We start from the raw sequence: 24,281 nt of genomic DNA, 5'->3' as shown, positions 1-24,281 counted from the left end.
CAGACCGGCTACCTGACCCTGTAGCCATTCCGGACCTCGGACCTCCGCCCGCAGCTGCTGCAACAACTCCTCTACGGCCGACATGGTAAGCCGCAGCAAGATTTCTCCTCACAAAAAATGGCGCCGGCTAACTGCCGGTCACCCCTATTTAACCCCCTAAACTCCACCCCACTAATCACCCTAACTCCTCCTCCCCCCCCCCCCACGGTTAACCAATTCCCACCCGGCCCTTCCTACCAAAACCCATCATGGCGCCCTCCACTTACCTTCGTCCAGGTCCGGCCTCTCTGGACCATGGACGTTCTGTGGAGTGTCTGGAGACCCCCTACTGAAAGGTGAGTATTCCAAGTGCAGCGGGAGACCACTGATCCGGACCCAAGTTGCGGACGCGTGAATGGACCCTAAGAATGGATTTTCCTTCAAGGCACTTTTTAGTTTTTGCTAGAAAATCTATTGCCATGAGATGGATGGCTGAGAGACTTGCTTCCTTTTCTCAATGGAAGAATTAAGGAAATAATATACTCCCATATCAGAGAATAGTTTATAAAAACCATGGATGTCCTGACAAATTTCAGCGGGTGCGTGGTATTTGGTGTGCCTCCCCTCTGGGCCTCTTCAATGTACAGAGTGTAATTTAATCTTGATTCTTCCAATTCCTTAACAAATTGCAGCCCTTTGTACTGTACCTGTATTGCCACGTTCTGTATTATTGGTGGTTGCCTGCGAGCAAATATGAGGTCTCATGCACATGAATGTGTGCGGCCCATACATGTATTGCAGCCTGCAAACACCAGCTGTTTGCAGTCCGCAGCACCGACACGGGCCGTACTCGTGTGCATGAGCCCTAAGCTTGCTTTTGTGATCTTCTGATTATTACTGATCCTGCATGAATTTAATTTTGATATGCCATTTTTTACACTATGGTTATGTGTACTATTTTTATTTTATTTTTTTATGTATAAAAGTTGATGTATGTTGCAGTTTTTGGGGGATTGGGGAAGATTTAGCAAAGATTTTGCAATTTGTCACAAAATTCCTTACTTTACAATTTGGTGAAAATGCTGCAAATGACACCAAATTTATAATTGTGTGGCATGAAAAATTCATTGCTGCTCACTAAAGCTCATGTATACCTTTTTTCTAACCTTTTTGACTCTTTTTACATTTGACAAGATTTTGATAAGAACCTCCAGTGCATATTTTTTAAATAAATTTGGTGCCTTTTGCAGCTGCCTGAATGCTATGTAGTCCACTTTTTTGTTGTTGCAATTTGTACTAGAATTCTAGCACATTTCATGACATGGTTTTCAGTCAATCTAGGGTTATGGTTGGCAGAGGGTTCAAATGAGGAGGGAGGAGGTGAGAATGTGATCTAACTTTCCGGGATAAAGAGGATGAAAGAGACAATAAGGGCAGATTTCCATCCCCAATATCTGGCATATACTGCAGAGAAGACATGACAAGGACCAAGGAAATCAGGGTAGTTAGTAATGCCAGTTTTTAGCCGTATTTGGCATTATTGGCCTTCACAGATAGGGAGCTATATACATGTATTTGGGCTGTCTTTTTTGCATGCTGTTTTACATGTACAGTAGATGTGTCCACACAGTATAACATGTAACGGTCATATTGTACAAGTATTTTCTCCAGTTTGAAAAAATTAATTAAATTTCTACCAGAGACTCCTTTATATAGTACATACCTATTGTTTTTGTGGTCATTGTATAAGCCTTCTCTTTGCTTCTTTTGTAGTGAGAGAGATTACTGTTAACCCCACCACCATGTCGCGTACAAGCAGAGTAGTTCACTTCTCAGAAGAGCCGGATTCTGTAAGTTCCATCCATTATGGTGTAATTGCCTGCTCAGTCGGTGTGTGTAAATTCAACATAAGACATGGACTGCACATGATATAAAGAAGCTTTACCCCTAATACACATGCCGGCTATAAAAGTATACTCTATAAAGGTCTAAACATGCCATTAAAGGCCTAGAAGCCAACAACAACAACTCTAGGGTCCTAACCTGTAGTGTTGATCACGAATATTCGAATTTCAAATTTTTATCGCGAATATAGCTACTTCGAAAATTCGCGAATATTTCGAATATAGTTATATATTCGTAATTTCGAATATTCGTTGTTTTTTTTTTTTTTTTTTTTTTTTTTTTTAATCAGTACACATGATCCCTTCCTGCTTCTAGCTTGTGGGCCAATAAGAAGGCTGCAATATACTTGACTTTAGGAGTAGTGATGAGCGGCAGGGGTCATATTCGAAAATGCACGATTTTTTTTTTCTTGAAAAAATCGGCAAGGTAATTATTGTGTAGCATGCGAATTTTCGTAATTCGAATTTTCGGATTCGAATTTTTATTGCAAATTTTTCAACTTTTACAACTATTAGACAAAGAAGATTATAGCACTATATTAGCTTAATTGCTCTATATTCGTTTGTTTCTAATTTTCGCTATATTGCTATAACTTCGTTTTTTCGAATATTTGTAATATTCTAAAACAAGAATATATAGCAATATAGCGAATATTCGAAAAAAACTAATATAGAGTAATTTAGCTAACATAGTGCTATAATCTTCTTTGTCTTAAAGTTGAAAAATTCGCAATAAAAATTAGAATCCGAATTACGAAAATTCTCATATTACACAATCATTACCTTGCCGATTTTTTGCAAGAATTTTTTTTTGCGAATTTTCGAATATTCGACGAATATTCTAAAAATTATTCGCGAAATATCGCGAATTCGAATATGACCCCTGCCGCTCATCACTACTAACCTGTGCCCAATAAAAATTTTTTAAAAACACCTGACCGCAGTCCTACTGTTCCCTTACCACTGCCCCATTCCTGACCTTTTCCGGTCCCCCTTGGACCAGACGTGGATTGGTCCCGTGATCGCTGTGACCATTCACTTGCCTTAGTGGCCACATGTTCCGAAATGGCACATCGCTGCTAGTGATCAGCAAAACGTACACAATTTTTCCAATGCAAATGTAATGCAGCTAAAATAGGCTCTAGAAACGGTTCTTCATGGAAAGGAATTTACGTGATTGATTTCAGCCAATCAGCAAAGCAGGTCATGGAGTAAGTAGAATAAAGGGTCAGGCAGGATACAGAATGCAAAGTGTAGAATGGGAGGAAATGGTGATGTTTTTCTTAAACAGTAGAGTTTTATACCAAGGATGACACAGCTTAAAATGCTACAGTCCACTGCACTTCAGTGATTCACAGACTTGACATCATCACTATATATTATTAATTTACGTGATGACATCAGAACATTATTATTTATACCCTGACACATAAAAATATTTATATGCGAAAGGTATGCTACACCCCTTTGTATACTTGGTAAGCGTTGATTCTATGAAAGTTTTATATCACGTTCAGTACATGCAGACCTATTATATTGTCTTAGGAGTCATAGAACAATTTGATTTGCTCATCCTCTATAATAAAATCCCTGTGTGCGTGCGCGTCCGTGCATGTGTGCCGATTAGTGAAGTGCGTATGCGTGGCATGCCAGCCAATCAACACACGGCGCTTCGCACGCCCCGCTCACACCTGCAGCACAGGGGGCACATATTACACTCCAACCCCCATCATTAAATTACAGCCCTCATTGGAGTGTATTATGTGTATAATGATTGGGGTTGGAGTGTATTATGTGTATAATGATTGGGGTTGGAGTGTATTATGTGTATAATGATTGGGGTTGGAGTGTATTATGTGTATAATGATTGGGGTTGGAGTGTATTATGTGTATAATGATGGGAGTTGGGGTGTATTATGTGTATAATGATGGGAGTTGGGGTGTATTATGTGTATAATGATGGGGGTTGGAGTGTATTAAGTGTATAATGATGGGGATCCTGGGGTGTGACACGGCTGCAGAGGAAGCTGGAGAGGGAGGAGGAGGCAAGGCGGAGCTGGGCACAGCAGCGCGCAGGTGCGGGCGGTGTGTGGAGTGCTGTGTGTTAATAGGTCCCCGCACCTCGCATGCCCAGTATAACAAACGACACACACACACACGGACACAGGGCACTCACACAAGGCTTTTACTATGTAGAAGGATGCGGGCTTGAGTGTAATCCTACATAATAAAATTCCTGTGTGATATGTATACAATGATGGGCGTTGGAGTGTAATGCTATTATGCTCCCAGCCCGTGATAGCTTCCCTCACTTGTTACTGTGCATCCATTTCCTGACTTTGGTGGGTGGGGTTAGTGAGAAATAGGAGCGAGGAGGATGCGGCCGCTGCGGGGACTAACATGTGCCCCCTGTGCTGCCAGATACCCAGGGTGCTATGAACTCCTGGATGCGATGCTGCAGCGGGTACGAGGCCACTCTCTGCTCAGTGCGCAGGTGTGGGTGGTGCGTAAGGGGGTGTGGTGAAGGATACACTGTGGCAGGCGGCGGTTGCAGGGCCCGCCCACATCACGGGTGTGAGTCGGCTGCAGAGGAAGACTGAGGGGGAGGCGGAGGCATGGCGGAGCTGGGCACAGCGCGCATGCACACTTCACTAATCGGCACGGACGCACACGCACACAGGGATTTTATTATAGAGGATATATATCTACTATAATAAAAGCCCTGTGTGCGTGCTCAGGGTTGCGTGTTCGTGCATGTGTGCTGATAAGTGAACTGTCAGAGCGCCATCCAGTCAACACAGGGCACTCCACACAGCGCAAACACCAGCGTGCCACCCCACACGCAACCGCGCCGCCCACACCAGGGCGCACGGTGCACCAACCAATCATCACACGGCGATCTGCACGCTGCCAACACCTGCGCGCCAGCCAATCTCTGCCACCGCTCGCAGGTTTTGATGTGCTCTCCACGTCAGAGCGCTGCCATTACAGTTCGTGCATCACACAGCCACACAGTCCTAACACTCTCGGCCACAGACAGCAGCCGCTGCCAGTAGTCTCAGCCACCAGTCGCTGCCAGCAGTCTCAGCACCACCAGTCAGTTCCAACCGTCTCCGCCATCAGTCAGTGCCACCAGCCACAACCACCAGTCACAGTTCCAGCAGTCTTAGCTACCAGTCACAGTGCCAGCAGTCTAAGCCACCAGTCGCTGCCAGCAGTCTCGGCACCACCAGTCAGTTCCAACCGTCTCCGCCATCAGTCAGTGCCACCAGCCACAACCACCAGTCACAGTTCCAGCAGTCTTAGCTACCAGTCACAGTGCCAGCAGTCTAAGCCACCAGTCACAGTGCCAGCAGTCTAAGCCACCAGTCACAGTGCCAGCAGTCTAAGCCACCAGTCACAGTGCCAGCAGTCTAAGCCACCAGTCACAGTGCCAGCAGTTTAAGCCACCAGTCACAGTGCCAGCAGTCTAAGCCACCAGTCACAGTGCCAGCAGTCTAAGCCACCAGTCACAGTGCCAGCAGTCTAAGCCACCAGTCACAGTGCCAGCAGTCTAAGCCACCAGTCACAGTGCCAGCAGCCTCAGCGCCACCAGTCGCTGCCAGCAGCCTCAGCGCCACCAGTCGCTGCCAGCAGCCTCAGCGCCACCAGTCGCTGCCAGCAGCCTCAGCGCCACCAGTCGCTGCCAGCAGCCTCAGCGCCACCAGTCGCTGCCAGCAGCCTCAGCGCCACCAGTCGCTGCCAGCAGCCTCAGCGCCACCAGTCGCTGCCAGCAGCCTCAGCGCCACTAGCCGCAGCCACCAGTCACAGTGCCAGCAGTCTCAGCCACAGCTACCAGTTTCAGCCACCAGTTATTGCCAGTGGCATTTAATATAGACTGTTCCTACTAATGTTTATCCACTAATGTTCTAGCACCTGTTATTGTAATGGGATTAAAGGGAACCTGTCACCCCCGAAAACCACCTCAAGCCGCCAGCAGTACCTGCGTGTAGCCAGCAGTGTGTTTCTGATGATGCCTTTCTTCCTGAAGGCAGATGCGGCAAAAGTACTGAAAACGTTGTTTTATCCCCTGCCAGGCGCTTCTCCACACATGCTTGAAGTCACGGAGGCAGAGGCCTCCTTTCCTCAAGTCACGGTAACCAAGCCCCTTTCCCTGCCCCTTCGCTGTGACTGACAGCGTTTATGCACGAGAGTTTGGCTGGCTTTGACGAATAGCCGGCTGTCAGTCACAGCGAAGGGGCACGGAAGGGGGCGCGGTTACCGTGACTTGAAGCAAGGAGGCCTCTGCCTCTGTGACTTCAAGCATGTGTGGAGAAGCGCGCCGGCAGGGGATAAAACGTTTTCAGTACTTTTGCCGCATCTGCCTTCAGGAAGAAAGGCATCATCAGAAACACAATACGGGCTACACGCAGGTACTGCTGGCGACTTGGGATGGTTTGGGAGGTTCCCTTTAATGTCTAGTACTGACAAAAAAATTTGAAATCTATTACTAACTTTGTCATTAACACTTCACAAATTAGGCACAATCATAAATATATCAACACCCTATACTAGAAGGGTCAATTAACCCCTTAAGGACACATGACGTATCGGTACGGCATGTTTCCCGAGTCCTTAAGGACACATGACGTACCGGTACGTCATGTGTTGTTCCGATCACTGCCGTGCGGCCGGCTGTGATCGGAACAAGGTGCCTGCTCAAATCATTGAGCAGGCACCTCGGCTAAATGCGCGGGGGGGTCCCGTGACCCCCCCATGTCCGCGATCGCAACAAACCGCAGGTCAATTCAGACCTGCGGTTTGTTGCGCTTTCTGCAGTTTCTGATCGCTGCGGTCCCTGACCGCGGCGATCAGAAACTTTAGTGTGGCGAAAATATATATTTATTACCCCCCCTGCACCTCTGAATGATTTTAGCCCGGTGGGAGGTGCAGGGGGGGTGTTGCGGGCGGTGGGGGCGGTGCGGGAGGCGGGCGGTGCGGCAGGCGGGATCGCGATCCCCCGCCCGCCTCCTATTGCGTAATCGTTGGTGTACAGTGGGTATACCAGGGTGCCAGCACATTGCTGGCACCCTGGTATAAACGGCTGACATCGGTGATGCGATGTCAGCCGTTTAACCCTTTCCATACAGCGGTCCGTACGGACCGCTGTATGGAAAAAGTTAACAGTAAGAGGGAGCTCCCTCCCTCTCCGATCGGGGGGCTGCAGTGCCTTTGCAGCCCCTCAATGGAGAGGGAGAGAGCCCCCAGACAGCCCCCCCAGAGCCCCGTCCTTACCCTTCCCCGTCTGCGCAGTTCTGACCATAACTGAGCAGACGGGGAAGGTTCCCATGGCAACAGGACGCCTCTCAGGCGTCCTGCTGTCCATGGTGCTGAACAGATCTGTGCTGAAAGCATAGATCTGTTCAGTGTAAGTAAAATATAGTACAGTGCAATATATATTGTACTGTACTGTATTATACAGACATCAGACCCACTGGATCTTCAAGAACCAAGTGGGTCTGGGTCAAAAAAAAAGTGAAAAAAAGGTAAAAATCAAAAAACACATTTATCACTGATTAAAAATTAAAAAAATAAAATTCCCTACACATGTTTGGTATCGCCGCGTCCGTAACGACCTGATCTATAAAACGGTCATGTTACTTTACCCGAACGGTGAACGCCATAAAAATAAAAAATAAAAAACTATGATGAAATTGAAATTTTGTCCACCTTACTTCCCAAAAAAAGGTAATAAAAGTGATCAAAAAAGTCCCATGTACGCCAAAATTGTAACAATCAAACCGTCATCTCATCCCGCAAAAAATGAGACCCTACTTAAGATAATCGCCCAAAAACTGAAAAAACTATGGCTCTTAGACTATGGAAACACTAAAACATCATTTTTTTTGTTTCAAAAATGAAATCATTGTGTAAAACTTACATAAATAAAAAAAAAGTATACATATTAGGTATCGCCACGTCCGTATCGACCGGCTCTATAAAAATATCACATGACCTAACCCCTCAGGTGACCACCGTAAAAAAATAAAAATAAAAACGGTGTAAAAAAAGCCATTTTTTGTCATCTTACGTCACAAAAAGTGTAATAGCAAGCGATCAAAAAGTCATATGCACCCCAAAATAGTGCCAATCAAACCGTCATCTCATCCCGCAAAAAATGAGACCCTACTTAAGATAATCGCCCAAAAACTGAAAAAACTATGGCTCTTAGACTATGGAAACACTAAAACATCATTTTTTTTGTTTCAAAAATGAAATCATTGTGTAAAACTTACATAAATAAAAAAAAGTATACATATTAGGTATCGCCGCGTCCGTATCGACCGGCTCTATAAAAATATCACATGACCTAACCCCTCAGGTGACCACCGTAAAAAAATAAAAATAAAAACGGTGTAAAAAAAGCCATTTTTTGTCATCTTACGTCACAAAAAGTGTAATAGCAAGCGATCAAAAAGTCATATGCACCCCAAAATAGTGCCAATCAAACCGTCATCTCATCCCGCAAAAAATGAGACCCTACTTAAGATAATCACCCAAAAACTGAAAAAACAATGGCTCTTAGACTATGGAGACACTAAAACATTTTTTCTGTTTTAAAAATGAAATCATTGTGTAAAACGTACATAAATAAAAAAAATTGTATACATATTAGGTATCGCCGCGTCCGTGACAACCTGCTCTATAAAATTACCACGTGATCTAACCTGTCAGATGAATGTTGTAAATAAAAAAATAAAAAACGCTGCCAAAAAAGCTATTTCTTGTTACCTTGCCGCACAAAAAGTGTAATATAGAGCAACCAAAAATCATATGTACCCTAAACTAGTACCAACAAAACTGCCACCCTATCCCGTAGTTTCTAAAATGGGGTCACTTTTTTGGAGTTTCTACTCTAGGGGTGCATCAGGGGGGCTTCAAATGGGACATGGTGTAAAAAAAAACAGTCCAGCAAAACCTGCCTTCCAAAAACCGTATGGCATTCCTTTCCTTCTGCGCCCTGCCGTGTGCCCGTACAGCGGTTTACGACCACATATGGGGTGTTTCTGTAAACTACAGAATCAGGGCCATAAATAATGAGTTTTGTTTGGCTGTTAACCCTTGCTTTGTAACTGGAAAAAAAAATTTAAAATGGAAAATCTGCCAAAAAAGTGAAATTTTGAAATTGTATCTCTATTTTCCATTAAATCTTGTGCAACACCTAAAGGGTTAACAAAGTTTGTAAAATCCGTTTTGAATACCTTGATGGGTGTAGTTTCTTAGATGGGGTCACTTTTATGGAGTTTATAATCTGGGGGTGCATCAGGGGGGCTTCAAATGGGACTTGGTGTCAAAAAACCGGTCCATAAAAATCAGCCCTCCAAAAAACAAACGGCGCACCTTTCCCTCTACGCCCCGCTGTGTGGCCGTACAGTAGTTTACGGCCACATATGGGGTGTTTCTGTAAACAGCAGAGTCAGGGCAATAAAGATACAGTCTTGTTTGGCTGTTAACCCTTGCTTTGTTAGTGGAAAAAATGGGTTAAAATGGAAAATTAGGCAAAAAAATGAAATTCTCAAATTTCATCGCCATTTGCCAATAACTCTTGTGCAACACCTAAAGGGTTAACGACGTATGTAAAATCAGTTTTGAATACCTTGAGGGGTGTAGTTTCTTAGATGGGGTCACTTTTATGGAGTTTCTACTCTAGGGGTGCATCAGGGGGCTTCAAATGGGACATGGTGTAAATAAACCAGTCCATAAAAATCAGCCTTCCAAAAACCAAACGGCGCACCTTTCACTCTACGCCCCGCTGTGTGGCCGTACAGTAGTTTACGGCCACATATTGGGTGTTTCTGTAAACGGCAGAGTCAGGGCAATAAAGATACCGTCTTGTTTGGCTGTTAACCCTTGCTTTGTTAGTGGAAAAAATGGGTTAAAATGAAAAATTAGACAAAAAAATAAAATTCTCAAATTTCCTCCCCATTTGCCAATAACTCTTGTGCAACACCTAAAGGGTTAACAACGTATTCAAAATCAGTTTTGAATACCTTGAGGGGTGTAGTTTCTTAGATGGGGTCATTTTTGGGTGGTTTCTATTATGTAAGCCTCGCAAAGTGACTTGAGACCTGAACTGGTCCCTAAAAATTGAGTTTCTGTAAATTTCTGAAAAATTTCAAGATTTGCTTCTAAACTTCTAAGCCTTATAACATCCCCAAAAAATAAAATATCATTCCCAAAATAATTCAAACATGAAGTAGACATATGGGGAATGTAAAGTCATCCAAATTTTTGGGGGTATTACTATGTATTACAGAAGTAGAGAAACTGGAACTTTGAAATTTGCTAATTTTTCCAAATTTTTGTTAAATTTGGTATTTTTTGGTGCAAAAAAAATAATTTTTTTGACTTCATTTTACCAGTGTCATGAAGTACAATATGTGACGAAAAAACAATCTCAGAATGGCCTGGATAAGTCAAAGCGTTTTAAAGTTATCAGCACTTAAAGTGACTCTGGTCAGATTTGCAAAAAATGGCCTGGTCCTTAAGGTGAAATAGGGCTGTGTCCTTAAGGGGTTAAGTACAATAATCCATTACTGGGATGCCATTACAAGTCTCGAGTTACCTTACGTTTCAGTAGGTCAACATTACCATATGGCTACCTCCAAAAGTAGAAGACTCACAACTGAAGTTTTCTTGCTTCAATCTTTATTCAGTAGCTCATAAGCTCAATACAGGATGAACACGGCTGGGTGCAGTATGCCTTACCGCTGCGGCACATGAAAGCAAGGCATACTAATGAACAAGTTACTAGTTCACTACGTTTTTTAAGGTAGAGATGGCCCAATAGATAAATGCAGTGTCGAAATTCTGGACCCTAGTCCAGTATTTAGGCACTGCATTTATCTATTGAGTCATCAAATAATTGGGCTACTGCAAGCAGTCATTTTCTTTGCATTTTTATTGTTTTTATTGCATTCATTTGTAACAGTAATTTTTAATATACGCTGTGTTCAACTTTATTTAATTTTTTTTCTATCTTTATTTTCACATGTATTCAGCTAACACTGGGTTATATACATGTACAGTTCTCTACATCTGTTTGACGGATGACTGGTGAATTTGGCCAATCATCCGATTGTGCATCCACAAACCACATCTATTATTCAGTGTTGTTTAAGTGTTTTATGCATAGTGGTATACTATCCTTGGCGTCTTCAATAAATTGTATATTTTTTGCACACCTTACACAGTTTTCCATGTTTATCGGCTGTCCATGTGGCACTGAATAGGTGAGTGGCTCCTAATTGTCTCTTCTTATCCCTGCTTATCGATAGTGATGAGTGTCAGGGGCAATATTCAAATTTGCAATATTTTGCGAATATTTTGTAGAATATTCGTCATATATTTGAGAATTTGAGATTATATTCTTGATTGTGAAAATCGGCAATGTAGTATTCGCGTAATGTGCGCGAAATACAGGTGTGAGTCACTTATGCTACATTCTTTAAGCTGGTATAAGTTTCCTGACACTAGAGAAAATGGTTGGCACAGCAGAACATTAGAATAGCTTTATATGCAGATAGAGTGCGAAAATCAGCACTAATGATGCAAATATTTTGGCGCAATACATGCAACTTCACATTTTAACAGGTATGACTACTTACTAGTGATTGGTGCACTAAGTATTGTTGTGAACTTGTGACATCACAGCACTATGTCTGTATGTACAGCACTATGTATGCAGCATGTATGTATGGACAACAGAACCTACACTATATCACTATCTAACCTACACTGACTATCTCCCACTAACTATCTGTAATATATATATATATATATACATACACTAACTATTTAATGTAATTACACAGGAAAGCACAGAGCACAGCAATGACACTGCTGTCTCTTTCAGATCTGCAAAATACTGCATACAAGGGCCGCTGGGGAGGTTCTTATAAAGTAAGGGGTAGGCAGCTTTCCTGTTGGTTGCTAGGGATGTTGCTAAGCTCAAACTAAGACATTGCAGCCTTCTCATTCGCCCACAAGCAAGAAAGGAGGTTACTGATGAAAAAGAAATCTAGAATATTCGAAATTACGAATATATATCACTATATTCTAAATATTCGCGAATAATATTCACTATTCGAATATTCGCACCAAACACTAGTGGGGCGTGCACCGAACCATCAATATCCAGGTCGGTTGAGCCACTGTCTATTTAATTTTTCTAGAGATGTAATACGGCTGACTAGGACAACATGGCCGACTGCATTTTCCTACACTTCACACTTCAGTTACATAGTTAATTGATTTAAAAAATGGATAGTTCCATGAAGTTCAAGGCTTCTTATGCCTAAAGGTCCCTTTGCACAGGACGATATAGCAGCAGATTGTCGGAAAGGAAGTGTTCCCTCCAAACAATAGTCTGCTCGTGAGCGGAGGAGACCGCTGCATTTATATGCAGCGATCTTCTGCTCAGTATGGGGAGAAGGTGTCACTAATCTCATCGCTCGACCCCATTATTAGCCGGCTGCAGAGCATGTTTATACAGTACAATATGCTGTGGGCAAGTGAAGTTTTTTTGTGTCCACATGAGTTATCTATTACTCGATGAACAAGCTTTTCATTCGTTCATCAGGTAATTGGCAGAAGGGGCCCTCAAGTGTTTGAAAGCAAACCACAAATTGCCTAATCAATTGTTGCCCAATTATTAATTTTACATCATCCATTCTTGAATTACTTATACCCTTCAATGCTATTTGTCTTTAGATAAGCTCTGCCTCTAACCCTTTCTTGAATGCTATCTTACATTTCTACTACTCAACACATAATGAATGGTCCTTTATATAGTTCTTAGATTCTTAAAGGGGTTGTCCGGGTTCAGGGTTGAATCTGGACATATCCACATTTTCACCCAGACAGGCCCCCTGATATGAGCATCGAAGCATCTCGTGCACCGATGCTCTCCTTTGCCCTGCACTGAATTGCAAAGGGAAAAGGCTTTTTTTTTTTTTTTTTATCCGGTGACATACTGGGCTCTCCATGGGTAAAGCTAGGTGGAGGCTTCCACCTAACAGTAATCCCACTGACTTCATCGACACTAATGGGCGGGCTTTAGCCATGCTCTAGCCTGTAAAATAGGTAGGGCAGCGCTAAAGCCCACCCATTAATGCCGATGACATCACAAGGAACACTGCTTGGCAGAAGCCTCCGCCTAGAAGTGTAATAATATAAACAAAAAGCCCATTACAGTGCAGGGCAAGGGAAAACATCAGAGCATGAAATGCTCCGATGCTCACATCAGGCTCTGAACCTTGACAACACCTTCTAAGGGTGTATTAGACTGCCAGATATTCTGGCAGATAATCATTAATGAGAATTCCTTTGAACACTTGTTAGCGATCATCTGGCAGTCTAATATTGCCTCCAAATGCCCAATGAACGAGCAAATGCAAAAAAAACAACCCATGGCTGTTATGGCTATGAATGTGCGATGGGGCGGGGCACATGGTTTGCCTGTATGGGGCCCAGAAATTTGTGATGGCAGGGTGATGGGCAGTGATAGGGCACATGTACATAGACTGGGGTAGTGACAAGAGGCGGTTGAAAACCAATGTATGTTACACAAATACGTCTTCAGCGCTCAGTATAATGTGGAAGATGGCCTCTCCTTAGCAACGCTTACTTAACGCCTTACTAAGAAGACTCTTTACACCCCGTTTTCTAGTAAAAAGAAATGTAATTCCCTAATAAAGTATATCATAAAAATGTCTAACATCACTGTTCCTACACTGTTTTAAAAATAAACTGAAACGACTGTTACAGTGTAACTACTATTTCACTTTTTTTTTTTTTTTAAGTGTAGTGCTAGTGATGAAATATACTTTATAAGGTAAATAAGTAAACTTTGAGTAGAAAACTTGCTGTAAAGTGTCCCCTTAGCAACCCTCTAAGTAGGATTTGGTAAGGAGAATCCATCTTCAACATTCCACTAAATGCTGAAGATTGACAACTGTAATATGCAGAGGCAGCATTCTTAGCTGCCTCTGCTCTCCTTGCCAGCAGAAATGTCTATAATAAATTATCTCTACAGTTTTGTTTAAATATATCATAGACCGGTGTTTTACACTTTCACACCAGAAAACTGATGTAAAAGATTGTAAATGTGACTTGCTGGACCCTCCCCTCCCTGGCCACGGCCCTTTTTGATGTTCTAAAAAGAGCTGGTGGAAAACACTGCGTTTGCGACTTTCTTACTCCAGAAACTAGTGAGGGGGGAATTCTATAATTTGCCCTTATTATTTCCCTGCTTATTTGTCAACTGATTGCTGACAGTCCCTCCCCTTTCTGAGCGTCTCGGGTTACTTAAAGGGAACCTGTCACCGGGATTTTGTGTATAGAGCTGAGGACATGGGTTGCTAGATGGCCGCTAGCACATCCACAATACCCAGTCCCCATAGCTCTGTGTGCTTTTATTGTGTAAAAAAAAAAAAAAGATTTGATACATATGCAAATTAACCTGAGATGAGTCCTGTCCCTGACTTACACAATAAAAGCACACAGAGCTATGGGGACTGGATATTGTGGATGTGCTAGCGGCCATCTAGCAACCCATGTCCTCAGCTCTATACCCAAAATCCCGGTGACAGGTTCCCTTTAACCCCTTCCCGACCGCAATCTGTATATATACGTGATAGCTGCACATACCCAGTGCAGCTACCACGTATATAAACGTTCTGGCAGCTCTTGGATTAAAGCTTCTGCCCCTGCCCTGTATGCTGTCACGGACAGCATACAGTGCAGTAATGCCGGCAAAGGACCAATCAGAGTGGCCCCTTGCCGGCAATCGATCCGATTGGTTAGTCTGTGCAGACTAACCAATCGGTTCGCGGCAGTGAAAAAATGCCGATTTCAGGCTCTGATCTGCGCTCTGCAGATCAGAGCTTGAAATCAGTGTCCTCGTGCCCACCCCCCGATCCGTGCAGCCCCCCCCCATCTGTGCAGCCCCCCTGCTCTGTGCAGGCCCCCCCCCCCCGATCTGTGCAGCCCCCCCATCTGTGCCCCATCTTCCCATCTTGTATCCACAGTGCTGCCCCCTCCTTGAGTCCGCCTCCTGCTGGCTGCCCCTCGCCTGCTCCCCTGCTGTGTTTGATGGCGGCAGCTCCATTCTTGAGCCTCCGCCATCATCAGAGTGTCAGCTCTATGCTGACAAATAAAATAAATATATTCAGGAGCAGCAACACAAACGGCTTTTGAAGAGCAGGGAATGGTGTTTACGCAGCAGCTGAGCAGGGGATCGCAGATCCAAAGCGGTCCAATGGCATGTAGAAAAATAGGAAAGCCACAGCAGCGTCTCACCAAAGGTTTCTTTATTCAGGAACACTCCTCATAACAGGTCATAAAAAAGCATTTCGCAGCAACGTTTCGGCTAATGTTAGCCTTTGTCAAGCATAGCAATCACTAAAAATCACAGCCTATAAATAGCTATTCATAAGTCCACCCACACCGCTAAGTAACCAATAGGATTAAAAATTTATATGCAACACACCTGTATGTGAAACCAGCATACACCGACACACTAATCAGCTGGCACAAAACATACCCATTTGAGGCCATCACCCATAAGACCCCGCCATCCGTCCCGCGTCCCATAGCTGGCAATGCGCATGTCTGTATGCGTCATCGCACGCGCCACCACAAGGCAGCGTGCGTATGACGCAACCAGATGAGCCCCGACGCATATTCCACGCTGGACCGCATACGTCATCAGGCGGCGGCCGGCGAATATCACCAAACCACTCCCACCTGGCTCTATGCTGACAGTCTGCTGTAAGTTCTGTAACCCCATAGTTGCCGTGGCAGCGGCATCCATGGGGTTAATAGAGGGAGGGGGCTCCCTCTCTCCACTATCAGGGCTGCTGCGCTGCGATGGCAGCCCCGATGGTTGCCATGGCAACCGGACGCTTTGCAAAAGCGTCCACTGTTGCCACCTACAGGGCATCTGAATGTATTACACTTTGCAATGCAAGAGCATTGCAAAGTATAGTACAGCCCCACTGGATCTTCAAGATCCAAGAGGGACTTGCTAAAAAAATAAAAAAATGTGAAAAAATAAATAAAAGTAAAAATTAAAAATGTAAAATTAAAAAAATAAATTGCCTTTTCCTATAAAAAATGAAAAATAAAAAAACTACACTAATAGGTATCACCGTCTCTATAAATATATCACATGATAGACCCCGTCCGATAAACACCATAAAAAAAAAACTGTGTAAAGAAAAAGCCATTTTTGTCACCTTACATCACAAAAAGTGCAACAGCAAGTGATCAAAAAGGTGTATGACCCCCCAAAATAGTACCAATCAAACCATTACCTCGTCCCACAAAAAATGATACCCTATTTAAGACAATCGCCCAAAAAATAAAAAAGCTATGGCCCTCAGACTATAGAGACACTAAAACATCATCATTTTTTGGTTTCAGAAATGCTATTATTGTGTAAAACTTAAAAAAATAAGAAAAAGTATACATATTAAGTATTGCCACGTCTGTAACGATCTTCTCTATAAAACTATCATATGACCTAACTCCTCAGATGAACGCTGTAAAAATAAATAAATGAAAACTGTTCCAAAACAGCCAATTTTTGGGTCACCTTGCCCCATAAAGTGTAATAATGAATGATCAAAAAATCCTATGTACCCAAAAATGGTACCAATAAAAACCTCAACACTTTCTGCAAAAAACAAGCCCCTGCACAAGACGATCGGCAGAAAAATAAAAAACATACGGCGTTCAGAAAACCAATCCAGCACAATCTGCCTTCCAAAAACCGTATGGCATTCCTTTCCTTCTGCGCCCTGCCGTGTGCCCGTACAGCAGTTTACGACCACATGTGGGGTGTTTATGTAAACCGCGGAATCAGGGTAATAAATATTGAGTTTTGTTTGGCTGTTAACCCTCAATGTGTTAAAGAAAAAAAAAATTATAAAATGGAAAATCTGCCAAAAAAGTGAAATTTAGAAATTTCATCTCCATTTTCCTTTAATTCTTGTGGAACGCCTAAAGGGTTAACAAAGTTTGTAAAATCAGTTTTGAGTAACTTGAGGGGTGTAGTTTCTACAATGGCGTCATTTATGGGGGTTTCCACTATGTAAGCCCCACAAAGTGACTTCAGACCTGAACTGGTCCTTAAAAAGTGGGTTTTGGAAATTTTCATAAAAATTGTAAGAATTGCTTCTAAACTTCTAAGCCTTCTAACATCCTAAAAAAATAAAATGACATTTCCAAAATGATGCCAACATACAGGGAGTGCAGAATTATTAGGCAAATGAGTATTTTGACCACATCATCCTCTTTATGCATGTTGTCTTACTCCAAGCTGTATAGGCTCGAAAGCCTACTACCAATTAAGCATATTAGGTGATGTGCATCTCTGTAATGAGAAGGGGTGTGGTCTAATGACATCAACACCCTATATCAGGTGTGCATAATTATTAGGCAAATTCCTTTCCTTTGGCAAAATGGGTCAAAAGAAGGACTTGACAGGCTCAGAAAAGTCAAAAATAGTGAGATATCTTGCAGAGGGATGCAGCACTCTTAAAATTGCAAAGCTTCTGAAGCGTGATCATCGAACAATCAAGCGTTTCATTCAAAATAGTCAACAGGGTCGCAAGAAGCATGTGGAAAAACCAAGGCGCAAAATAACTGCCCATGAACTCAGAAAAGTCAAGCATGCAGCTGCCAAGATGCCACTTGCCACCAGTTTGGCCATATTTCAGAGCTGCAACATCACTGGAGTGCCCAAAAGCACAAGGTGTGCAATACTCAGGGACATGGCCAAGGTAAGAAAGGCTGAAAGACGACCACCACTGAACAAGACACGCAAGCTGAAATGTCAAGACTGGGCCAAGAAATATCTCAAGACTGATTTTTTCTAAGGTTTTATGGACTGATGAAATGAGAGTGAGTCTTGATGGGCCAGATGGATGGGCCCGTGGCTGGATTGGTAAAGGGCAGAGAGCTCCAGTCCGACTCAGACGCCAGCAAGGTGGAGGTGGAGTACTGGTTTGGGCTGGTATCATCAAAGATGAGCTTGTGGGGCCTTTTCGGGTTGAGGATGGAGTCAAGCTCAACTCCCAGTCCTACTGCCAGTTTCTGGAAGACACCTTCTTCAAGCAGTGGTACAGGAAGAAGTCTGCATCCTTCAAGAAAAACATGATTTTCATGCAGGACAATGCTCCATCACACGCATCCAAGTACTCCACAGCGTGGCTGGCAAGAAAGGGGTATAAAAGAAGAAAAACTAATGACATGGCCTCCTTGTTCACCTGATCTGAACCCCATTGAGAACCTGTGGTCCATCATCAAATGTGAGATTTACAAGGAGGGAAAACAGTACACCTCTCTGAACAGTGTCTGGGAGGCTGTGGTTGCTGCTGCACGCAATGTTGATGGTGAACAGATCAAAACACTGACAGAATCCATGGATGGCAGGCTTTTGAGTGTCCTTGCAAAGAAAGGTGGCTATATTGGTCACTGATTTGTTTTTGTTTTGTTTTTGAATGTCAGAAATGTATATTTGTGAATGTTGAGATGTTATATTGGTTTCACTGGTAAAAATAAATAATTGAAATGGGTATATATTTGTTTTTTGTTAAGTTGCCTAATAATTATGCACAGTAATAGTCACCTGCACACACAGATATCCCCCTAAAATAGCTAAAACTAAAAACAAACTAAAAACTACTTCCAAAAATATTCAGCTTTGATATTAATGAGTTTTTTGGGTTCATCAAAAATACAACTTGCCTAATAATTCTGCACTCCCTGTAAAGTAGCCATATGGGGAATGTTAAGTAATAAATATTTTATTATGACTTTCTGTTTTAGAAGCAGAAAAAATTAATTTTTCCAAATTTTTGGTAAATTTGGGATTTTTTCATAAATAAAGGTGAAATATATTGACTCAAATGTATGACGTATGAAGTACAATGTGTCACGAGAAAACAATCTCAGAATGGCGTGGATAAATAAAAGTGTTCCAAAGCTATTACCACATAAAGTGACGCATGTCAGATTTGTAAATTTTGACCTGGACACTGGGGCATCAATGACCCTTGGTCATGAAAGGGTTAATAAAGGCCCTTTTACACAGGTTGATAATCAGGACACTTATCGGGAAAGGGCATTTCTAGGGTCACTAGTTTCCAATTATTTCTATGTAAAAGTGGTGCTGGTCACCGGATGAATGAGCAAACACACGTTCATTGGCTGAAAGCATCGCTGTCGCCTAAATCATTGATTATGGACAGAAGATCATACTGTGTAAACAGCCATCTGCTGCCCAGAAACAAGGCAGTTATTGGGAACAAGCAGCTCACGATAATTGCTTGCACACTTGGCCTTAAAAAGGACCTGTCACCTCTCTGACATGTCTGTTTTAGTATCTAACATATTTTTGGTTTATAAGACACAGTGGGGGAAAATGGCAGTTTGTCTTATATAGCGAATACTAATGAGTGCTTTCATTATAAAAGTGCTCATTAGTATGTAGGAAGTGTGAGGTGCAATGAGTGTAGTGCTGCTAGTGTTGGCTGTACTCACCACTCTCTGGTCTTCTGGGCGCTGTGCTGTGTCCTGACTGCATATAGCTTCAGGATGTAGTACACGTAGGCGTGCATCGTGACCTGATGCTGTGTGTCATTAGGCCACAGTGTAGCGAGACACCAGCAGAAGATGAGGGAGCGGTGAGTGCAGGAAAGGCATCCTGGATCTGCAGAGTTACAGTGCTGTCCAGAGAGTTAAGTTGTTTTATTTATTTTACTGTCTGATCTGAGGTCTGGTGAGTACGGGTACTAATTTGAGGTCTGATGAAGAAGGGGGTCTGATCTGAGGACTGATAAAGATTGGGGGTCTGATGAAAGATATTTTTTTCTTATTTTCCTCCTCTGTGTCTTATGATTAGGTGCGTTTTTTTTAAAGCAAAAAATACAGTACTTGTATTCTCCTTGTAATAACAATTCTGGAGCATCTATTGTTATGATTCTATATTGCACTATTCTTTTATTATTCCTGCTAGAATGAATGAATCATTAGCAGTTTGAAACAAAGGTCCATATAGGTGTTACCAGTTGGCGGCAGGGGGTGTCCCTGCACAGTCGGACACTGGCAGCACTAATTGGATAGTGTTGGACTGTGCAGGGACGCCCCCTAAATGGTAACACCCATCTGAACCTTCAATGCTTTTGTAGAAATATAATAAAAAGTATCTGATTTAAAAAAGTTGGATTGGACATTGGGTCAATGAAGGATCATCACTGGAATGGTTCCTTTATCGTTTTTATTTGAGTTTTCCAGTTTGCATCAAAGTCCTTTAAAATAATCATTTATGACTGTAGCTGTAATTTTGTAATGTTTTTCTTTTCTGGGAAGGAACCAGTAGTCTCATTCCCTGCCACCACTCCTAGGGCTTTCCAGGGTCTCCACGGCTAAGATTCCGGTGTATGAGTATTTACACCTTCAGGGTCTACTCATATTGGCAAGAGTCAGGGAGAGGTCTCCATCCAGCTTTGAGGCCTAGACTCCGATCTATTTCCGTCTATGTGTTATCTGGTGTTTTCACCTCCCCATTACTTGTGACATTATCAACCGCCCAAAAAAAGTAATTTTGTTTGTTTTCTGCACTGGTCGATCGTATGCAGGGACTGTCTTTGGAGGTGCCTGACTTCCGCATATCTACTCTTTCTGAACCTGAAAGAGTAGCCATGCGAGAATATATCACCGAGAGCTTGGCTAAAGGTCATATTAGACCATCAAAATCGCCAGTGGCTGCAGGGTTCTTCTTTGTAAAAAAAAAAAAAAAAAAAAAAGACGGAACTCTTAGGCCATGTTTGGACTTCCGAGAGCTTAATCGCAATACTGTCCGTGATCCCTATCCCCTTCCTTTGATCCCAGATTTGTTCAATCAGATGGTCGGTGCCAAGGTATATAAGGCATATAATCTGGTAAGGATCAAGGAAGGGGACGAATGGAAGACGGCCTTTAATACCCCTGAAGATCATTTTGAGAATTTGGTCATGTCTTTTGGGTTGACCAATGCTTCTGCTGTTTTTCAACATCTCATCAATGACATCTTTCATCATCTGGTGGGCAGGTTTGTGGTGGTTTATCTGGATGATATTTTAATTTATTCCCTCGACATGGAGAAGCATCAGGATCACGTGAGACAGGTCTTACAGATCCATCAGGGTCTACTCATATTGGCTGGAGTCAGGGAGAGGTCTAGGGATTCCTAGGATGTCACCATCCCTCTCCCTTCACTTTGAGGCCTAGACACCGGTCTATTTCCTTCTGTGTGTTATCTGGTGTTTTCCCCTCCCCATTACCTGTGACAGGTACATACTGTACAGGATGGAAACAAACCAGAGTGATTTGTTTGCATGGTTATAATGGGTCGAGATGTTCCAAATTTAAGATTTAAAAAAAGCAGCTACATGAGCATATCTGTTACAAACCCAAGTATTCACAGAAAATCCCATTAATCCCTTAACGCTGTATGGCGTATATACACGTCATGGAGCACTGCTACCTATTGCTCCGTGATGAGTATATTCGTTGTGGAATTAAACTACCACTATGTTTGCAGACATGGTGAAAGTTTTGCATACAGCCAGGTATCTCTGTTAACTGGCCCAGGACAAATGAGGGAAATCTGATGATCGCTCTGATTGGCTAGTTTTTCAGAGGATTGACCCCGGAAAACGGTTCTGATCCCCACAGTCTGTGACTGTGAGGATCACAATATTCCCCCCTCTTCAGGATTGCTGGGCATGGGGAATACAGCGCTTGAATGGTTCACAGAGGTAGAATTGTTTCTAAAATTCTAAGCCTTATAATGTCTTTAAAATTACATCTACAAAATTATGAAAACATAAAGTAGACATATGGGAAATGTAAAGTATAACTATTTTCTGAGGTATCACTGCCTTAAAAGCAGAGAAATTGTAATTTTTGTAAATTTAGGATTTTTATAAAGGTGATATATATGACTCAAATTTACCACTATCATGAAGTACAATGTTACAATAAATCTTTGTCGCACTCCGAGAAATTGCTGTGTAGGGTTCCAACCCTGTTTCTAATAATAAATACAACTACAGCATGTAGATTTTGGTCTTGATAGTAGAGATTTTTTATTCAACATACGGCAGACACTGACCATATAAAAATAAATATAAGATTGACCATAATATAAATAACCATGTTCTATATCACAAATGCATGTATAACAGGATATAAAAAGTAAATTAAAGCGAAGAACAGGCTTCCGTTCAATACAGTTACAATTGCGAATAATTACATAAAAGTGGTTCCTGCAGTAACAAATTGCCATACCAGAGCTATTACAAGACTAGTTGGAGGACTAAGCGAAGGCTGTATGGTGAGCACCTAATAGGAAAAGAAAAACTGTAGTACTATCTTTTGCACTGTATGATCTATGGAATTAGAAAGTCGTCCAAATTTTCTCACAAGTGCTGAGTTTAAAGCCAAAATTTGTTATGTATATAATTTTAATTTAAGGAAAGAATACCAGGTACAGAGAGGTAACATGCCCATAAATGATTCTAAGTAATATCTTGCAATATTGGATCCGTAGAAGAGTAGACACAATACTTAGAAATATGTACAATGTGCCTGTACATGCTCCACCGGTCCCGGAAGTTGGGAACGGGTGGAACGCACGAAGAAAAGAGACCAATATATAAGAAAAAGAAACAAAAAAGGATGTTTAAGGAAGAATAGTGGCGCTCAGTGCCAAGGGCAGAGGAGGTAGAGGAATCAAGGAAATATTAAATTAGGCTAAAACGGTAATTGCCCTGTGCGGGAAGAATCCAGAAGCCCGCATGCACTGTGTTCACGCGTTCAAGGGCAAGTTGTGCGTTCTACCGGCCGTGTGCTGCCCTGAACAATGCCTGTGGGTTATTAGCATATAGAAAGGATGAGGAGGTAAAGGAAAGAAGAACATAGGAGCTTAACATATGAAAATAAAACGGAAAAGATAGAATCAAGAGAATAGTAGAAAACAGAATATAGTTAAATTGAAAGATTTAAAAAACAAGAATAAAGATAAAAAATGAAAAAAGAACTGAAAAAAAGAGGAAAAAATAAGGAGTTTTGAGTCTCCGCCCTGCACATTTCTTGACTGCTATGCAGCCAATAAACGTGCAGGTAAGTACTGCCCTCACTGTAATGCCATAGCCATGATTGGCTGGCTGGAACACGTCATCAGGTGCTATATAGCACCCGATACCGCATGTTTGCCTCATTCTTAGTCAGGAAGAGCTGTGCTGAGGAAAGGACAGACAGTGAAGGGAGTGATTTAAGAATATTATTACCACCAAAACTTTTTTGAGAGACCCAAAAGTCCTTTAAGAACTATTGTGTGTGGCAGCAGCAATCTATATTTTTAGCGCAACATGCGCTAAATAGCTAAAACTTTACAGACCCAAAAGTCCTTCTAAGAACTATTGTGTGTGGTAGAAATATCTATTTTTAATGCATCCTGTGCTAAATAGCGTACAATATTTAGGCCGCTGCAGACAGCGACATTAGCTGTGCCACATCTCCAGTGTAAAGTGTGCGCATCCCAAAAATATCTGACATCCAATGTACTTTTTCCGTAGACGGTGTCCGCTGTGGACAGTGACATTAGCTGTGCCACATCTCCTGTTTAAAGTGTGCACATCCCACGTACAGTGTACTTTTTACATAGACTGTGTCTGCTGCGGACAGTGATATGACCAGCGCCATATCTGCAGTATAACGTGTGCACTTCTTAAATGTATCTGTGACATACAGTGTACTTTTTCCATAGACTGTGTCTGCTGTGGCAGTGACATTACCAGTAGTGATGGCCTTGCAGTTCGCCCGGCAGTTTGTTCGCTGCGAAGTTTGCGTGTTCGCGATCCGCCGAACATGCAAACACATGGCGATGTCCACGCGCTCCATATTCTTTTGCATTACGCAGAACTTTGACCCATGACACATCCATCAGGTGGGACAGGACAACCAATTGAGACGTTTCAGCACATGGACATACCCCAAACCCTATAACAGAACCCGATCTGGCAGCCATTTTACATTATGTGTTTTACCAGTGTAGGGAGAGGTTGCATTTTGGAGCAGGGACAGGCTGTTAGGAACTTAGGGACACCAAACGCTAGATAATAGGGCCACAAAAGTCCCTTTAAGGACTGGAAACGTTGTGCTATCGATAGGTGTGATGCACAGAGGGGTGTGATATACTTATAATATGCTTTCTAACACAGAAAGTATATTATAGTGCATTTGCTTCCAGAAAATGCTGATTGAGTGTTGCGATCTATCAGCTTCCACAAAATAGTGATAGAGGTT

General features: G+C 42.6%; 1 protein-coding gene across 3 annotated transcripts in view; it reads left to right on the top strand.

Annotated features, from left to right (window-relative positions):
* Window positions 1–24,281, top strand: part of LOC122919628 (protein mono-ADP-ribosyltransferase PARP14-like) — a 185,419-nt gene that overhangs the window by 14,146 nt on the left and 146,992 nt on the right. For 2 of the 3 annotated variants that reach the window (XM_044268765.1, XM_044268781.1), the window contains exon 2: window positions 1,753–1,829. In XM_044268765.1, coding sequence (XP_044124700.1) covers window positions 1,782–1,829 — 48 coding nt within the window. In that variant the 5' untranslated portion in view covers window positions 1,753–1,781. Of the gene's footprint in view, window positions 1–1,752; window positions 1,830–11,116; window positions 11,156–24,281 lie in introns of all 3 variants that reach the window. The other variant, XM_044268773.1, reaches the window with a different exon arrangement.

The sequence above is a fragment of the Bufo gargarizans genome, chromosome 1 (assembly GCF_014858855.1).
Source record: "Bufo gargarizans isolate SCDJY-AF-19 chromosome 1, ASM1485885v1, whole genome shotgun sequence".
In the NCBI taxonomy this organism is placed as follows: domain Eukaryota; kingdom Metazoa; phylum Chordata; class Amphibia; order Anura; family Bufonidae; genus Bufo; species Bufo gargarizans.
The sequence above is the reverse complement of the archived record's forward strand: the minus strand, read 5'-3'. Positions and strand labels throughout refer to the sequence as shown.